This window comes from Taudactylus pleione, unplaced genomic scaffold (genome assembly GCF_031769625.1).
Source record: "Taudactylus pleione unplaced genomic scaffold, aTauple2 ptg000450l, whole genome shotgun sequence".
NCBI classification, from domain to species: Eukaryota; Metazoa; Chordata; class Amphibia; order Anura; family Myobatrachidae; genus Taudactylus; species Taudactylus pleione.
The window spans coordinates 525303-541869 of record NW_028284852.1 but is presented as its reverse complement, the minus strand read 5'-3'; the positions used below and the strand labels follow the sequence as shown (position 1 = coordinate 541869).

Below are 16567 nucleotides of genomic sequence, written 5' to 3'. Positions count from 1 at the left end.
GAACAGGGGCAAGTACAACAATTGACTATATAACCCGACTTTCAGCTGACTGATCACCCTGAAACAAAGGTGGTCTCGTTGAAAGACAGACCAGGCCAGACAAAAAGGCATGAAAAAAAAAAAAAAAAAGACTTGCAAAATCCCACCACCACAAAGATGGAAATAGGAACCACATGGAGTATAGCAGGGGAGCAGAATAATGAGAGTCATCTCTTTCTACGAAGACCATAGGGTCCACAGCTAGACCATGGGGGGTATAGGTGATGGAGTAATCCGGGCACAACAGTGTTACATTTTTCTCCCAGGATGCACTGGGTCACCCTCCTATACCCCGCTCCCGGGCCAGAGGCACCTCAGTTTCGTAGCAAGCCAAAGGCCGGAGGAGGATAAAAGAAGAATGTCTGGAACACAAGAATTACATTCTTACACAGGAGACGGAAAAACCGGTGACCAGAGCGAAGCCCATCTGAAGCACAGGTGCGTCAGGATGGGTGCCTTGTGGACCCTATGGACTTTGTAGAAAGTAGATAAAAGTTCTTACCATCTCATTTTCTACTTCAGGGTCCATAGGCTCCACAGGCAGACCATGGGGATGTCCCAAAGCAGTCCCTTTAAGGGTGGGGACGCTCCTGTGTAGAGAGGAGAATCCGCTGCCCAAAGGAAGCATCCCGAGAGGCAAAAGGTACCAAATGCATAATACCTCAGAAAGGTATGGACAGAAGACCACGTGGCCGCCTTACAAAGCTGAACAGCCGAGGTGCCAAGGCAAGCTGCCCACGAAGAAACCACAGACAGTAGAATGTAATAGAGGGCGGCACTGGAAGGCCCTCATCAGTGTAAGCCTCTGAGATCACCATGCGAAGCCATCTAGCCAAAAAGTTTGTTTATTGGCTGGCCATCCCTTCTTGTGGAATCCATAGAGGACAAACAAGGATTCTGACTTCCGAATGGAACTGGTAGGGTCCACATAAATCCTGAGGGCACATACCACATCCAACGAGGCCTCACCTGCAGAAAGGTCAGGAGAATTAAAGGCCGGTACAAAAAATTTCCTCATTAATGTCGAGACTAGAAACCACCTTAGGAAGGAACCGCCCTGTCCTGGTGAAAAACTAGAAATGGGGGAACGGCAAGAGAGCCCCCAAGTCTGATACTATTCTGGCGGAAGCAATAGCCAGCAGAAAATCAATCTTAGCCGTAAGCCATTTGAGATCCACTGAGTCCAGGGGTTCAAATGGAGGGCCCTGGAGGACAACAGCCAAATCCCAAGGAGCCACAGGAGGGACAAAGGGGACACACTGTAGGAAAGTGCGGATATCAGGTAGAGGAGCAATCCTTCGCTGGAAGCGCACTGAAAGAGCAGATACATGCACTTTCAGCGAGGCAAGGCGGAGACCAAGATCCAAACCCACCTGCAGGAAAGCCAAAACTCTGAATATCCGAAACACCTGGGGATCGTAACCTCTGGGACGACAACATTGAAAGTAGGTGCGCCACACCCTGAGGCTGGTTTACGTGCTCTGAGCATGGTGTTAACCAGGAGTCAGAAAAACCTTTGGACCTCAGGAGGGATGTCTCAAGTGCCACGCCATCAGAGACAGATGACCCAGTTCTGGGTCAAGGCAAGGACCTTGAGACAACAGGTCCGGACGTTGAGGCAACAGCAACGGAGTGTCGATGGAGAGACTCTGAAGATCTGAGTACCAGTGACGCTGAAGCCACCAGCAGGACAGTGCCTCCTTGTTTGAACTTCCGAAGTACACGAGGAAGGAAGAAAGATTGGAGGAAACGGGTAAGCAAACTGGAAGGTCACCTGACAGTGTCTACCAAGAGAGCCTTGGAGTCTCTTGTCCTGGACCCATACACTGGCTGTTTGTGATTGTGTCCGGAGGCCATGAGGTCCACGACCAGAAGACCTCACTTGTCCACCAGGAGCTAAAACACATCTTGGTGAAGAGAGGATTCCCCAGGATGCACATCATGACGGCTGAGGAAGTCTGCTTCCCAATTGAGAATTCCTGGAATGAACACTGCAGATATGGCTGGGAGATGGCCTTCCGCCCGTGTCAATGCGTGACACCTGTCATTGCCGCCTAAATTAAGAGTTTCTCCTTGATGGTTGATGTAAGCCATGTTCGTGGCGTTGTCTGACTGAACTTGCATGGGCTTTCCGTGAAGTACGAGTCTGGCTTGTTGCAGGGCCCTGAAGACTGCCCGAAGTTCCAATATATTGATTGGCAGGACAGGCTCCTCTACTGTCCATCGCCCCTGAAAAGAGTGTGGACCTGTCACTGCGCCACAACCCCAGACACTGGCATCAGTCGTCAAGAGGACCCAGTCCGGAATCCAAAAGGGGCGCCCCCCTGGTGAGGTGGCCCACCTGCAGCCACCAAGCAAGAGACAGACGCACCTCCAGAAAGCACAATCATTTCGGCCTTTATCCGATGGGGGTAATGCATCCTACCTGGAGAGGATCAATTTCTGTAGAGGCCGGGAATGAAACTGGGCATATTCCATCATGTCGAAAGTCAATACCATGGATCCCAGTAACGGTATTGTTGAGTGGATGGACACTCGGTGACTGCGTACTTGCGTCTGCAAAGTGGAGATCTTTTCCGCAGTCAGAAAGATCCGCTGCTGTTGTGAATCCAACAGAGCTCCCAGATGGAGCATCTTTTGAGATAGAATCAAAGAGGACTTCTTCCAAATGAATAAACCACCCATGCGCCTGAAGCACGGATATTGTCAGCTGTAGGTGGTGGTGAGTACTTCTGGCCGCAGATGGGCTGCCATTACAGCCATAATTTTGGTAAACACCCGAGGTGCAGTAGAGAGGCCAAACAGAACCCGAAACTGGAAATGTTGTTGCAGTACAGCAAACCTGAGAAAACGTTGGTGAGACGAAGCAATCGGAATATGCAGGCATGCATCCTGAATACCCAGAGACACCATAAAATCCCCAGGTTCCATAGCCAGTATAATTAAGCGTAGGGTTTCCATCCTGGACCTAGGTACCCCGAGGAATTTGTTCAGGGACTTGAGATTGAGGATAGGCTGATGGGATTTGTTTGGTTTTTGATCCAAAAAGATTGGAACAACAAACCGTTCCCCTCTGGGGCAACCAGACAGGTACTATAACACCTGCTTGAAGCAAAGATTGTACGGCCTTCTGAATTTGTAAGGCCTCGTCTTTGTCCGACTGAAGGCCTGTGCAGAAAAACTGATGGGGAGGTCTAGTTGCGCCACTGAGGCCAGCAAGCCGACACCCATCATATCAGAGGCCGCGTGGGGAGCATCCAAAACACTGTGCCGGGGTGAGAGCCACGCATGTGCTGTGAGGGCTCATTGCGGCGCTATACAAAACACAGCCCGCTGCCCGGTAAGCCCCCAGTATATGAGAAGCCGCGTGGGGTTAACAGAGCGATGAGCGGGAGCCACCGCACGTGCAGCATCATATATGCACAGCGCAAAAGGAGCTTCTTTTCGGTGGGTGCACGGTTCTCTCTGCCCATTGTAACAGTGCCAGCTAATGCTGTTTTCATGCTGGGAGGCTTGAACCCGCTACTTATGTAGCCCACCACCCTTGCAAATCTAGGGTGGTGGGTTAAAGCCGTCCCCCATGAGTGAGGAGTGCCCCGGCACCTGGACGCTAGCTGCAGACAGCTGTGGCGGGCCCCCAGAGTCCGATGATCCTGCGGCCAGAGATGCACACTAGCCTTAATTGGCTGTGGCGGGTCTATTCCGGAACGGCCTCCAACGTTGCAAACAGACTGCATCAGCATGCAGTCTGCCTATGAAGATCATCAATTTAAAATAATAAAAAAAAAAAAATGGGCTGGAGAGAGCCCTCTTCCTGGAGGGTAAATCTAAACTGAGCTCAGTGGGTATAGAGGGGGAGGAGCCAACTAGTCTTCTAAAGAATTCTTAAAGTGCCTTACTCCACTCATCCACCAGTCTGTACCCCATTGTATATACTCCAGTGCCCCCTAGTGGTGGATGAAGGAGAAAACGAATAACCATGGAACAATCCTGCTAAGGGTTAATCAGTTCTAAACACAATCTAGTTCTGGATCAACAGGATTCCTCTCCACGTTGTGGAACAGGCAAAACCACTCTAATATGGGAAAGCCAACAAAATGGCGTTGTCTTGTGTACTTCTGTAAGCGCTAAATCCCCCAGTACCTCCCGGAGCTGTAATATGCTCACACAGTGGAAATGTTTTTTTTAGCATTGAACATACAATTGTCCCGATTTTTGTAACAGAAACACCTCTTACCAACATCCCAAAGTTCTGGCACTACGAATCACAAATAAATGATATACGCTTACGTTTGATGACTTGCTGGTCGTCTTGTAACGTTGCACACTCGATATTTCCGCTTCATTTGACCACAATGTGTAATTTCCACTTTTAAGCCTGGAAGGACATCAGCAGCAATAGATTATGTATTTCTTTAAATGCAGACATGTACATTTGAAATAAAATCAGGTCACTTTGCCATTTGGATGGAACCGCTACGCTAAATAGGAATACACATGCTCTTTGAATAGGATTGTGTATTTCATCAGCAGTTTATTGTGAACAAAACCTGCGTAAAGTCTATTGGCTGGTGGTTTGTATTTCAGAGATACTGAGGCCAGCAAAGACCACCAGATGGAACCGAGCAGTAGGTTTTAGGACACTACTGACCATTTCCAATACCGATGGTGGTCAGTCACTATAAGCTCAGAAAAGCTTGGAATAGTGGCTGTATTAGGTAGGAACTGGATGGACCATGCCCTCTGGTAGTTGCAGGCAAATCTGGTAGAACATTCGGCTGGCTCTATCCAGAACAGCGCTGTACAATATATAAGTAGGGGTCCCTTAAAGCAGAGTGGCTATAGGCATACACAAATTTTACTCTATTAGCGACAAACGCTCGGTAAAAGTGACTGCATTCCATCCCAGAAAATGCACAACGAGCCACAAGTACCTGGCCCAGCATACAGACAATAGGAGCAGGCATGTCACACATGCAGCCCGACTGCGTGGGCCCAAATAAAAATATCATGCGGCCCAAACCCCTGCCGCGATTGGAGCTCAGCTCAGATCGCGCAGTGCTTACGGTATTTATAACTGGGAAAGCTGGTCTCTGAAGTGATCAGACTAAAGAAGCCTCTGATCGCTACAGAGGCCAGCGTTCCCAGTGACGCAGTTCGCTAGTTAGATCCAGTCAGCGGCAGCATCTACGCGGGAGCGGTGGCCAGCGTGAAGAGAGGTAAGTAGAGAGGCAAGCACTGCAGTGGGGCCTGTTCTACACTGGGAGGAGGCACAGCTTTAGGGGCACTACTGGGGGCATAACATTAGGTGCACTACATATTTGGTACTACTAGGGGCATTACAGGGGACACTGCATAATGGGTACTACTAGGGGCATTATGGGGGACATTGCATTAGGGGCACTGCATAATGGGCACTACTGGGGCACTGCATAATGGGCTCTTATACAGGCGGCATTGCATAAGGGGCACAACTACAGTGGTATTGCATAAGGGGCTCTAATATAGGGGGCACTGCAGAATTGGCACAACTACTGTACAGTGGCATTACATAAGGAGCTCTTATATAGGGGCATTGCATAATGGGCACAACTACAGTGGCATTGCATAAGGGGCTCATGTTTAGGTGCATTGCATAAGGGGCTCTCTAATACAAGGGGCATTGCATAATGGGCACAAATTTAAGGGGCATTGCATAATGGGCTCTAATACAGGGGGGCATTGCATAAAGGGCACTACATTTGTTTTAATTAATAAACCTTTCAAATTTGCGGCCTACACACTTAGACCTTGAATGCTTGGCCCGGTTGGTATTTTGAGTCTGACATGCCTGCAATAGAGCATCTCTGTTTTTGCGTTAACAGTCTAAATACTTCAAACGTAACATCACGCATCCAGCATCAGAAGACTGAAGGCTAGGCAATTAATCTTGCAAGGGCCATAAACCAGCAATATTGGGACAGTCTCATCCACAGCAGTGATTTACACAAAGTAAAACAGACTATTATATTTACCTTTTATTTCTTTGGTAAACTTAACCCTTTGGGAATCTGTCAGAGGTTTTTGTTGCTCCTCTATGCTCTTATAATCCAGGACTTCACACATGAACTCTATTACAGGCTGTGCTTTGTAGAACGCTGTTGCAGATACTGTAAACAAACAAGGAACATTTAATCCATTTATTCCCCCTTAACATGACCCATTACCATGCAAGCAGGCCTTAAATACTAAAAGGAAACAACCTACAGACTGAGCGGCATTGCTGTAACGTCACCAACTGCCAAACTATTGTAAGAAAAAAAAAAAGGGGCTTATTCGAGGCTGGACACAAACGGAATATCGAAATGTGGAAGAAAAAAAAAGAAAGAAAAAAAACTTGCATCACTGCAACCTATTCAGGGTCAGTCTCTGATGCAAATTCAAAGCTGTGACTCCATTGTTGTAGCTGGCACGAATTCACCGTCAGTACAGAAAACACTGAAAATCACACACAAATGGAAACACATTATGCTTAGCAAATCAGGTAACAAGGGTAAGTTTTACCATAACTCCCTCTAGTCCATAGGGACTACAGGGAGACAACGGGTGTAGGTGGTACTTGGAGAACAGGACAAAGACAGCCAAGTTTTTTCCTGTTCGAGGATGCTCCAGTCCTTCCCCCTATACCCCGCCCACAGCCTGAGGGCAACTCAGTTTTGTTAACAAGCCCAAGGCAGGAGCAGGATAGGAGAGAAGGAAGACTGGTACACAGAGGAATCGCACGCTCACACAAAGGAAACAAGTGACCAAGAGAATAAACCCATAGAAGCTAGGAGCGTCAGAGCGGGTGCCCTGTGGACCCTATGGACTGAAGAAAATTAACAAGGGTAAGTTTTACCATAACTCTTCTTCTTCAGGGTCCATAGTGCTCCACAGGAGACAATGGGAAAGTCCCAAAGCAGTTCAAGGGAGGTGACACTCCTGAGGTGAGAGGAGAACCCGGCGCCCAAAGGAAGCACCCTGTGAGGCAAATGTATCAAAGGCATAAAAGACCACGTGGCCGCCTTGCATAGTTCGGCAGACGCACCGCTGCAGGCTTCCCAAGAGGCACCCACAGAGCGAGTAGAATGATCAGATACTGTATCCAGCACATGAAGGCCAGCCTGCGTGTAAGCCTGTGAAAGTGTCATGCAAAGCCATTTGGCCAGAGTCTGCTTGTTAGGTGGCCAGCCCTTCTTGTGGAATCCATGTAGGACAAAGAGGGAGTCAGTTTCCTAATGGAACTAGTACGGTCCACATAGATCTTCAGAGCACGGACCACATCCAAAGAGGCCTCACCTTCCGAGAGGTCTGGTGATTGAAAGGCCAGAACCACAATTTCCTCATTGAGGTGGAAACGAGAGACCACCATGGGAAGAAAGCCAAGGCGCGTTCGAAGAACAGCCCTGTCCAGATAGAAAATTAGAAATGGGGAGCGACAGGAAAGCACCCCTAAATCAAATACCCTACGGGAAGATGCTATAGCCAGAAGAAAGTATTCGCAGTGATCCATGTGACATCTACTGAATCCAGGGGTTCGAATGGAGGTTCCTGTAGAGGAAAAGCAATTTGACAGAGCAGAGACTTTCAGAGATGCTAGGCGGAGTACGAGATCCAATCCAGCTTGAAAAGCAAGAATTCTAGAAACACTAAAAACCTGAGGTTCATAGGTTCTAATAAAAACGCCTCTGGAAAAATGAGAGTTATGGTAAGAACTTACCTTTGTTAACTCTTTCTTCGTCCATAGGGTCTACAGGGAGACCTTGGGGTGTAGGTGATGGGAACCAATGCAGGCACCATGCAGTTAAAGCTTTAACTCCCAGGATGCATTGGGTCCACTCTCGCTATACCCCGGGCCCCAGAGCCAGAGGCACCTCAGTTGGTAATAAGCCAAAGGAGGATAAGAGAAGGAAGACTGGTACACTCAAGAAACACTAACAGAAAAGGAGACTGGAAACAGTTGACCAGCAATATTGCCCATATGAAGCCAGGTGTGTCAGAGCGGGTGCCCTGTGGACCCTATGGACTTCGAAGAAAGTTCTTACCATAACACATTTTCTTCTTCAGGGACCATAGGTTCCACAGGAAGACCTTGGGGATGTCCCAAAGTAGTCCTTTAAAGGGTGGGGATGCTCCAGTGCTGAGAGGCGAAAGTATCGAATGCATAGAAACTTATAAAGGTCTGGACAGAAGACCACGTGGCCGCCTTACAAAGCTGAATTGCCGAGGCGCCACGGCGAGCTGACAGAGGGACCCACAGACCAAGTAGAATGAGCCTCAACAGGAGTCGGAACAGGCAGGCCTGCATGCGTGTAAGCTTCTGAGATAGTCATACAAAGCCATCTAGCCAAACCTTCTTGTGAAATCCATAGAGCACAAACAAGGAGTCTGATTTCCGAAGAGAACTGGTACGGTCCACATAAATCCTGAGGGCACGGACCACATCCAATGAGACCTCACCTGCCGAGAGGTCTGGTGATAGAAAGGCCTGTACAATAATTTCCTGATTAATATGGAAACTAGAAACAACCTTAGGAAGGAACTCAGGGGGAGTGCGAAGCACAGCACTGTCCTGGTGAAATATCAGAAAAGAAGGACGACAGGAGAGCGCTGCCAATTCTGAGACCCTTCTGGCAAATTCAATGGCCAGAAGAAAAAGACTCTTAGCTGTCAACCACTTAAGATCAACTGAATCTAGTGGTTCAAATAGGAGGACCCTGGAGTGAAACTACCGCCAAATCCCAAGGAGCAACTGGTGTGACAAAGGGAGGTTAAATCCAGAGAACACCCTGGAGGAAGGTGCGGATATTTGGAAGCGGAGCAAGTCTACGTTGGAACCACACTGACAGTGCAGAGACATGCACTTTCAACGAGGCCAGGCGCAGACCAAGGTCCAACCCAGCTTGAAGGATTGCCAGTATTCTGGAAATTCTAAATGCCTGGGGGTCATAAGCTCTTGTACAACACCAATGGAAATATGTATGCCACACTCTGTGGTAAATCCTGGTGGAGGCAGGTTTACGCACTTTAAGCATCGTGTTGAAGACCAAGCTAGATAATCCTTTGGACCTTAGGAGAAGTCCCAAGAGCCACACTGTCAAAGACAGACGATCAAGGTCTGGGTAAAGGCAAGGATCCTGAGACAACAGGTCCGGATGTTGAGGCAGCAGGAACAAAGTGTAGATGGAGAGACTCCAATGATCTGAGTACCAATGATGTCTGGGCCAAGCTGGAGCCACCAGCAGCACAGTGCCTCAGTCTTCCTTGAACTTCCGTACTCGAGGAAGCAGGGAGACTGGAAAATGGACCTTCCAGTTTGAATACAGATTTCCTCCAGACAGAGCATCCCACCAGGCTTGCTTAGGCATCTCTTGTTCTGGACCCGTACACTGGTAACTTGTGATTGTGTCGGGAAGCCATGAGATCCACCTCTGGAAGACCCCATTTGTCCACTAGGAGTTGAACCACGTCTTGGTGAAGAGACCATTCCCCTGCATGCACATCGTGGCAGCTGAGGAAGTCCGCTTCCCAATTGAGAACTCCAGGAATGAACACTGCCGAAATGGCCGGGAGATGAGATTCTGCCCATGTCAGAAAGCATGACACTTCTGTCATTGCTGCCCAACTTAGAGTGCCTCCTGAATGGTTGATGTACGCCACTGTGGTGGCGTTTGTCGGACTGAACCTGCACGGGCTTTCCGTGAAGAATGTGCTTTGCCATCATGAGGGCCCTGTACGCAGACCAAAGTTCCAATATGTAGATGGGCAGAGATGCCCCTACCGTTGTCCACCGGCCCTGAAAGGAGTGTGGACCGGTCACTACACCCCATCCCCAGAGACTGGCGTCCGCTGTTAGAAGTATCCAGTCCGGGATCCAAAAGGGGCAACCCTTGGTTAGATGAGATGTCCGCAGCCACCAAGAGAGGGACAGACGCACCACCGGAAAGAGTACCATCATCTGAATTCTGATCTGGTGGGGAAATCCGTTTCATCTGGAGAGGATGAGCCCCTGCAGTGGCCTGGAATGGAACTGAGCATATTCCACAACATCAAATGTGGATACCATGGATCCCAGAACCTGTATCGCCGAGTGCACTGACACCCGGCGACTGCGGAGACATCTGCATACTCGCAGCTGCAGCGTGGAGATCTTTCTGGAGTTCGAAAGATTCTCTGCTGGAGAGAGTCCAGAAGGAATCCCAAACGAACCATCCTCTGAAGGAATTAGGGAGGACTTTTTTCAATTGATCAACCACCCGTGTGTTTGTAGGCAAGTAACTGTTAATTGCAGGTGGTGGTGGGGAAGTACTTCTGGAGAACTCGTCCAGATATGGTAGGAGTCTGATATCCTGACTCCGCAGGTGGGCTGCCATGACAGGGATAATTTTGGTGAAAAACCCTTGGAGCTGTGGATAGGCCAAAGGGCAGCGCCTGAAAAGTGCTTTTGCAGTAACGGCAGATAACGCTGGTGAGAAGGCATTATGGGAACATGAAGGTATGCACCCTGTATGTCCAGCGATACCATGTAATCCCCATGTTCCATAGCCAGTATGATGGATCGTAAAGTTTCCATCCTGAACCTGGGCACCCTGAGGAACTTGTTCAGAGCTTTGAGGTTGAGGATAGGCCGACGAGACCCATTCAGTTTCTGAACCAGAAAGAGTAGAATAGTAACTAGTCCCTCGTTGAGATAGTGGAACTGGTACAATTACCATACTTGCAGTAAGGACTGTATGGCCTTCTGGATTTGCAAGGTCTTGGTTTTGTCTGAAGGAGGGCCTGTGCAGAAAAACTGTTGGGGAGGCCTTTGGAGGAATGAGAAGGCGTACCCCTGAGAGACCACTTCTGTTACCCAAGCATCCTTGGTGGTTTGACACCAGTGTTGGGTGAACTGAAGAAGTCGGCCTCCCATTCTGGGGTCCCCCAGAGGGAGGCCCGCCCCGTCAGGCTGCTGGTCTATCCTCCTGTTTGGAGGCCGGGCGTCTGGTGCTCCAGGCCTGTTTCTTAGGCTTTGCAACGGACTGCCTAGGAAAGGACTGTCCTTTGGCTTTTCCTTGAGGATGAAATGACCTAAAGGAGGAGCTACGAGACTTTGCAGCAGCAGACGCTGAAGGCAGAAATGCAGATTTTGATTTGGCCAACGTGTCCACAATCTTGCCCTGGTCTGGACCAAACAAAATCTCCCCATTATAGGGCAAGGCCTCCAGGCCTTTCTTAGAATCGAAACCCGCACTCCAATAGTGTAACCACAGGGAACAGCGAGCAGACAAAGCCGCAGCAGAGACCCTGGATGTCAGTAGACTAGCATCCAGAGGGGCCTCACCAATATATGCAGCCATGTCCCTAATATGGCCTATCAGCGACTCCTGATCCTCTGGAACGTCTGAAGAGTCCTCAAGTGTATCGGCCCAACTCTCTATAGCCCTAGCTACCCATGAGAAACACGGACGGGCGTGCAACAGCTCCTGAAAAGAGTAAATAGACTTCAGGCAAGTTTCCACCTTCCTATCCGTAGGATCCTTTAAGGACGAAACGGAAGGCATGAGTAATGTTGCACTCTTTATTAGCCGTGTAACGTGTGAATCCACCACGGGGGGGGGGTCCCACTTTCTACAATGAGCCTCCGGAAACTGGTATCAGGAGGTCAAACCAGGCAATTGCCAGGCATCCGCCATGTGATCCACCAGCCGCTCTGACAGGGGGAATACTGCGGAGGTCACCTTTACCCATTTAAACAGGACGCGTTTGGACTCAGGGGCTGGTTAGTCAGCCTCAATTTCCAATGCAATGACCACACGCACCAAGGCAGGAATGTTAACCCTAGGCTTAGGTTCTGCCTCTTGCTGAAGGGCACTGAAAACTAAACTACACAGACGCAGTGCCTGGTCAGAAAATAGCACTACATACGCTGACCCTGGGGAGAGTACACTGACCCTGGAGAGAGGTATGCAGGGGGACTGGACCACGCTGTCCTGGGAGAACTGCGACTGCACCAGAGAAAATGGCCTCTGGAGAGCACAGAGGTGGCGTGTCCGGAGAAGGAGAGGAGCTGCTTTAACAGGGAAGCTGTTTCCCCTGGCTGGTTATTAACCCCTGGGACGCTGGTTACCAGCACCAATAAGTCCCTGGTGGTCTAGTGGAGCGCAGTATATGGGGGGGCCTGCGTTCACACCCAGCACCTCCGGTCTGTCCCCTAAGACAAGGGGTATGACTGCTAATACGCGGGTCACCGCAAGTGGTGACACGCCTTACCTGTCCCAGTGCGTCCAGCCACAGTCCGGGTTATCCCACAGGGACCAACTAGCACAGACCCCGGGGTCCCGGGCGAGATCCCCAGATCAGTACTGGCGTCACAGCGCCGGCGGGGTAATGGAGTGGCAGCGCAGTCGTCCTATGGACAGTCCGCTGCTGTGCGCTCTAAAGATAGTTTTTTCTTCTATCAAATCATAAAATAAAAATAGTTTTGGGGCTCCTAAGCAGCCCCCCTGCGTTAACAGTGACCCAACTTCAGCCGGGCACCAACTAAACTGAGGTGCCCCTGGCTCGGGGTATAGGGAAAGTGGACCCAATGCATCCTGTGAGCTAAAGCTTTAACTGCGTGGTGCCCAGATTGGTTCCTATCACCTACACCCCAAAGTCTCCCTGTGGAGCCTATGGACCCTTAAGAAATATGTATGCCATATTTACGCGCTCTGAGCATGGTCTGGACCACAGAGCTGGAAAACCCTTTAGACCTTAGGAGAGATATCTAAAGTGCCAAGCCGCTAAAGACAGACGCGCCAGATTCATGTAGACAGGGACCCTGAGACAACAGCTCTGGTCGCAGAAGAACGTCTATGGAAAGACTGACGATCGGAGTGCCAATGGCAACTGGGCCAAGCCGAAGCTACCAACAGGACCGTACCCGCTTCCTGCGTGAACTTCCGAAGAACTCGAGGCAGAAAGGAGACCGGAGGAAAGAAGCACATTAAATGGAAGGTCCACTTCACAGCTAATGCGTCCACGAAGGCTGCGCCGGGGTCCCTTCTCCTGGCCCTGTACACTGGAAGTTTGTGGTTGTGTTGTGAGGCCATGAGGTCCACGTCCGGTAGACCTCATTTGTCCGCCAGGAGCCGAAAAACTTCTGGATTAAGAGACCACTCCCCCGCATGCATGTCGTGACGGCTGAGGAAATCTGCCTCCCAATTGAGAATACCCAGGATGAACACTGCGGAGATGGCGTTTTGCCCATGTGAGAAAGCGGGACACTTGCCATTGCTGACAGACTTAAGAGTGCCTCCTTGGTGATTGAGGTAGGCCACTGCCGTGGCGTTGTCGGACTGCCCTGTTGAATATCCTGACCAGAGTGAGGGCTACATCTACCCATGGGGAAGGCAAAGTATTCGCAGGGAGTACCTGCTGTGGCCGTCCCATAGGGGGAGTTACCACTGGGACCACACGGTGGTCCACAATTTTTGGCAACACCTGTGAAAGAGGAAGCCCAGGGGGAGGCCTGAGGAGAGGATGCCGGGGCTGAGGGACCAGGTGCCATATAACAAGATGCACATAGACCATTTTGAATGAGAGCCTCTGAAGCTAAGCCTGCTAATCAGGACTTGCAGGACACTAGAGTGGGAGCAGCAGGCTGCTCGTTATTCTTGCCTTTGCCAGACATAGCTGCAAGGATAACTGTTGCACACAATCTGGCACAGTGCAGTGAGCAACCCAGATCAACTGTATATGCAACAAGGCACAGTGTAGTACGCAACACAGATATACAGTATGTGATAGCCCCCACAAATATGGGTAAATGTGAGGTACAATAAACCCCCTATACCTCAGTATTGCAGGATTATAATAAAAGAAAGGGAAAGGTATAAGCTGACAGTTTGAGAAAAATAAAACACAGACAGCAGTGCTAGCACAAGTCACATACAATGCAGAATATGCAATAAAACTGCAGTGGGCACAAAATTCAACTACACATACTGCAGTGGCTGGTAGATATAGCGCTGTATAATCTGGCCTTTGTGAGAGGTATACAGGGAGACAGAACCCAGTGTTCTGAGAGACGTGAATGCAGAAAATGGCTGCAGTGTATCTCAGAGGGGGCAGAGGGTGTGGGAGGAGAAGCTCAGGGACGGCAAGACCGCCTGAGCTGGGGGAGTATCCGCAGGAAGAGCGTCTTCTCCCCTATGCTGACATCAACCACAGGTCCCCGGCCTTAATCTGTGCCCTGCACCAGTATTGTAATGCCCTGGTGGTCTAGTGGAGTCCTGGACGAACCAGTGTCCACATCAGCGACTCTGGTCTGTCTCCCGAGACCGGAGGCAAGACTGCGCATAGACACAGGTGTCTCTCTGGAGCCCTATGGACCCAGAAGCAACAGTATTTGTTTATAACTAGTATCGAGAGAGTCGTCCAGCACGAAGCACGACTTCAGCCAGAATTTCTTACGAGGACCAAAGCTCCTACAGCCCATAGCTCCAGTGTGCCCCAATGGATCCAAGAAAAATACATATAACAAGGTGAAGAAATAGTCTGCATACTATATATCTACAGAATACTGACTAGTGATAAAAATGTTGTAATCGCACTGGCATTTAATGACAGCTGGAATGATGAATAGGATACCAAATGATTAATCTGTCCTGTTTCTTGGGGTGTGTGGTGTATGGATGAGAACTGACAATGTACAGGTCAATTCGCTTATAACAAAATCCTCTGATGAGAAAGATATACCTATATAACACTTAGAGGACAGGTGAAAAACTTTACTAAATTAAGGTTTTCAAAATTGACATTTAGGGGTGGATTCAATTAGCCATGGTTTGAGTTGAGCCAACTGTTGTTGCGGGTAAAAGCCAAAGCTATTCAATTACATACTGCGAGCAGCCCCAAGGTTGCAGTTAATAAATGTTAACAGATGCCTCGGAGCTGGTCGTGTGCTCATCAGTGTTCTGTAAATGAATAGCCCAATTTACACGCACCAACAGACCGTGAGGCTCACCCCGCAGCTAATTTGAAATACCCTCAGTAGATGACCATCTTAGAAGGATTTTTACCCTACAGTGGTCTGTAACTAACCAATCTCTCAGATGGAGACCAGACTGGAAATTAAGGAACTGCTTACTTAAGCAATTTTTAAAATGTTAAAATTACCCCCATTCCCACTTGATGAAATCATTTATTGCCTATTACACTCAACAGTACAACTGGTGATTTAAGGGCAGAGGCCACATTTGAGGTCCTAAACTACCGAAAGAATAAAAGTTTGTTGGAAATATAACATTTCGCATCAATATGCATCTGAGGTAAGACATCAAACCGTAACAGACACTAGAAGAACGTAACCCAAGAACTTACCATCTATATTAAGCATCATTTTCCAGAGTGAAGGTCTAACAGACTGGTGGAAGCCAAACCAAACTTCTCTACCTCCACCAAGCGGATTTGCACATCCTTCGGATGCAGTAAAGAATGACCGACCCACGGGCGTATACCTGCAAAGGATAAACTTCAATTACTGAAGTACACCAATTAGGAACGGATTATAAGATCATTCCATGAAATGGTCCTGTCCGTTACAAAAATCACCGCAATTTGTGTCACTATTAAATCGATGTCACAATTTATTTTAACACTATCACAAAATGAACAAATGGCTACTGGTTAAGGAAAGTTACAGAATGAGTTCGTGGCACCAAAAAAAAAGAAAAAAAAGTGAAGTCTTCCGTACCTCATAGAGGGTAAATGTCTCATCACGACGTCTAATGCTTGTATAGTCTCAAAAGGAATGCTAGGAAGGCGTCCAGACAATGCATCGTGTAAGGCCTGTAAGCTCACGCAAGCCATCCACTTAATAGCAACTTTGAAGGTGCGGTCCTTTCCCTCCCCTGGCAGGGTGACTTCTAACTCCACCTGCTGTAGTAGGTGAAAAACAAAAATGATTATTTCCATTCACATGACTGCGTACCTGTGTCCTGGTTAATGCGGCCCTATGTTAAGGCAATTCAGCAGCAGGAACACAAGTAACAGAAAATTTATTGCAGGGAGAATAAAAAAAATAAAATAAGTTAACCACCACACAATCGGCCTTTAAAACCAAATCGTCTCTAGGCAGCTAACTGTGTTCCCCCATTGCACTCTCAGAAGGTGCACTATTTCCCCTTTACAATTTGGACAATTATTGTACTTTTATAGTAAAATACTTTGTCACTTGCCCAATAGCAACTTCAAAAAATACCAACAAATAGCTTTTATATGTGGGCAGGTTTACATTTGCTTCTTTGAAAAGTACAGCCACAGAACAACAATAATCCAGCAGCTTCAGAACAGATTGTTCTCTAAAAGTACAAAGGCAACAAATCAGACTGATACACTGTATCGTGACATTCACATTCCTGCCACAATGTGTCATTATAACATGATCTAGTGACACAGGAAAACATTCATCTGCGGAGCAGACTTCTGAGCGCTAACAAGCCCACCCACAGATCAGTGCCCTGTAGTGCGCCCGCAGCACAGGCAA

General features: G+C 48.7%; 1 protein-coding gene across 1 annotated transcript in view; it reads right to left on the bottom strand.

Annotated features, from left to right (window-relative positions):
• AGO2 (argonaute RISC catalytic component 2) overlaps positions 1 to 16567 on the bottom strand; it is an 83536-nt gene that overhangs the window by 26274 nt on the left and 40695 nt on the right. Inside the window, exons 4-7 of the mRNA XM_088448053.1 lie at positions 15776 to 15960; positions 15403 to 15539; positions 6054 to 6188; positions 4330 to 4417 (exon numbers count right to left, since the gene is read on the bottom strand). Coding sequence (XP_088304179.1) covers positions 4330 to 4417; positions 6054 to 6188; positions 15403 to 15539; positions 15776 to 15960 — 545 coding nt within the window. The remainder of the gene's footprint in view (positions 1 to 4329; positions 4418 to 6053; positions 6189 to 15402; positions 15540 to 15775; positions 15961 to 16567) is intronic.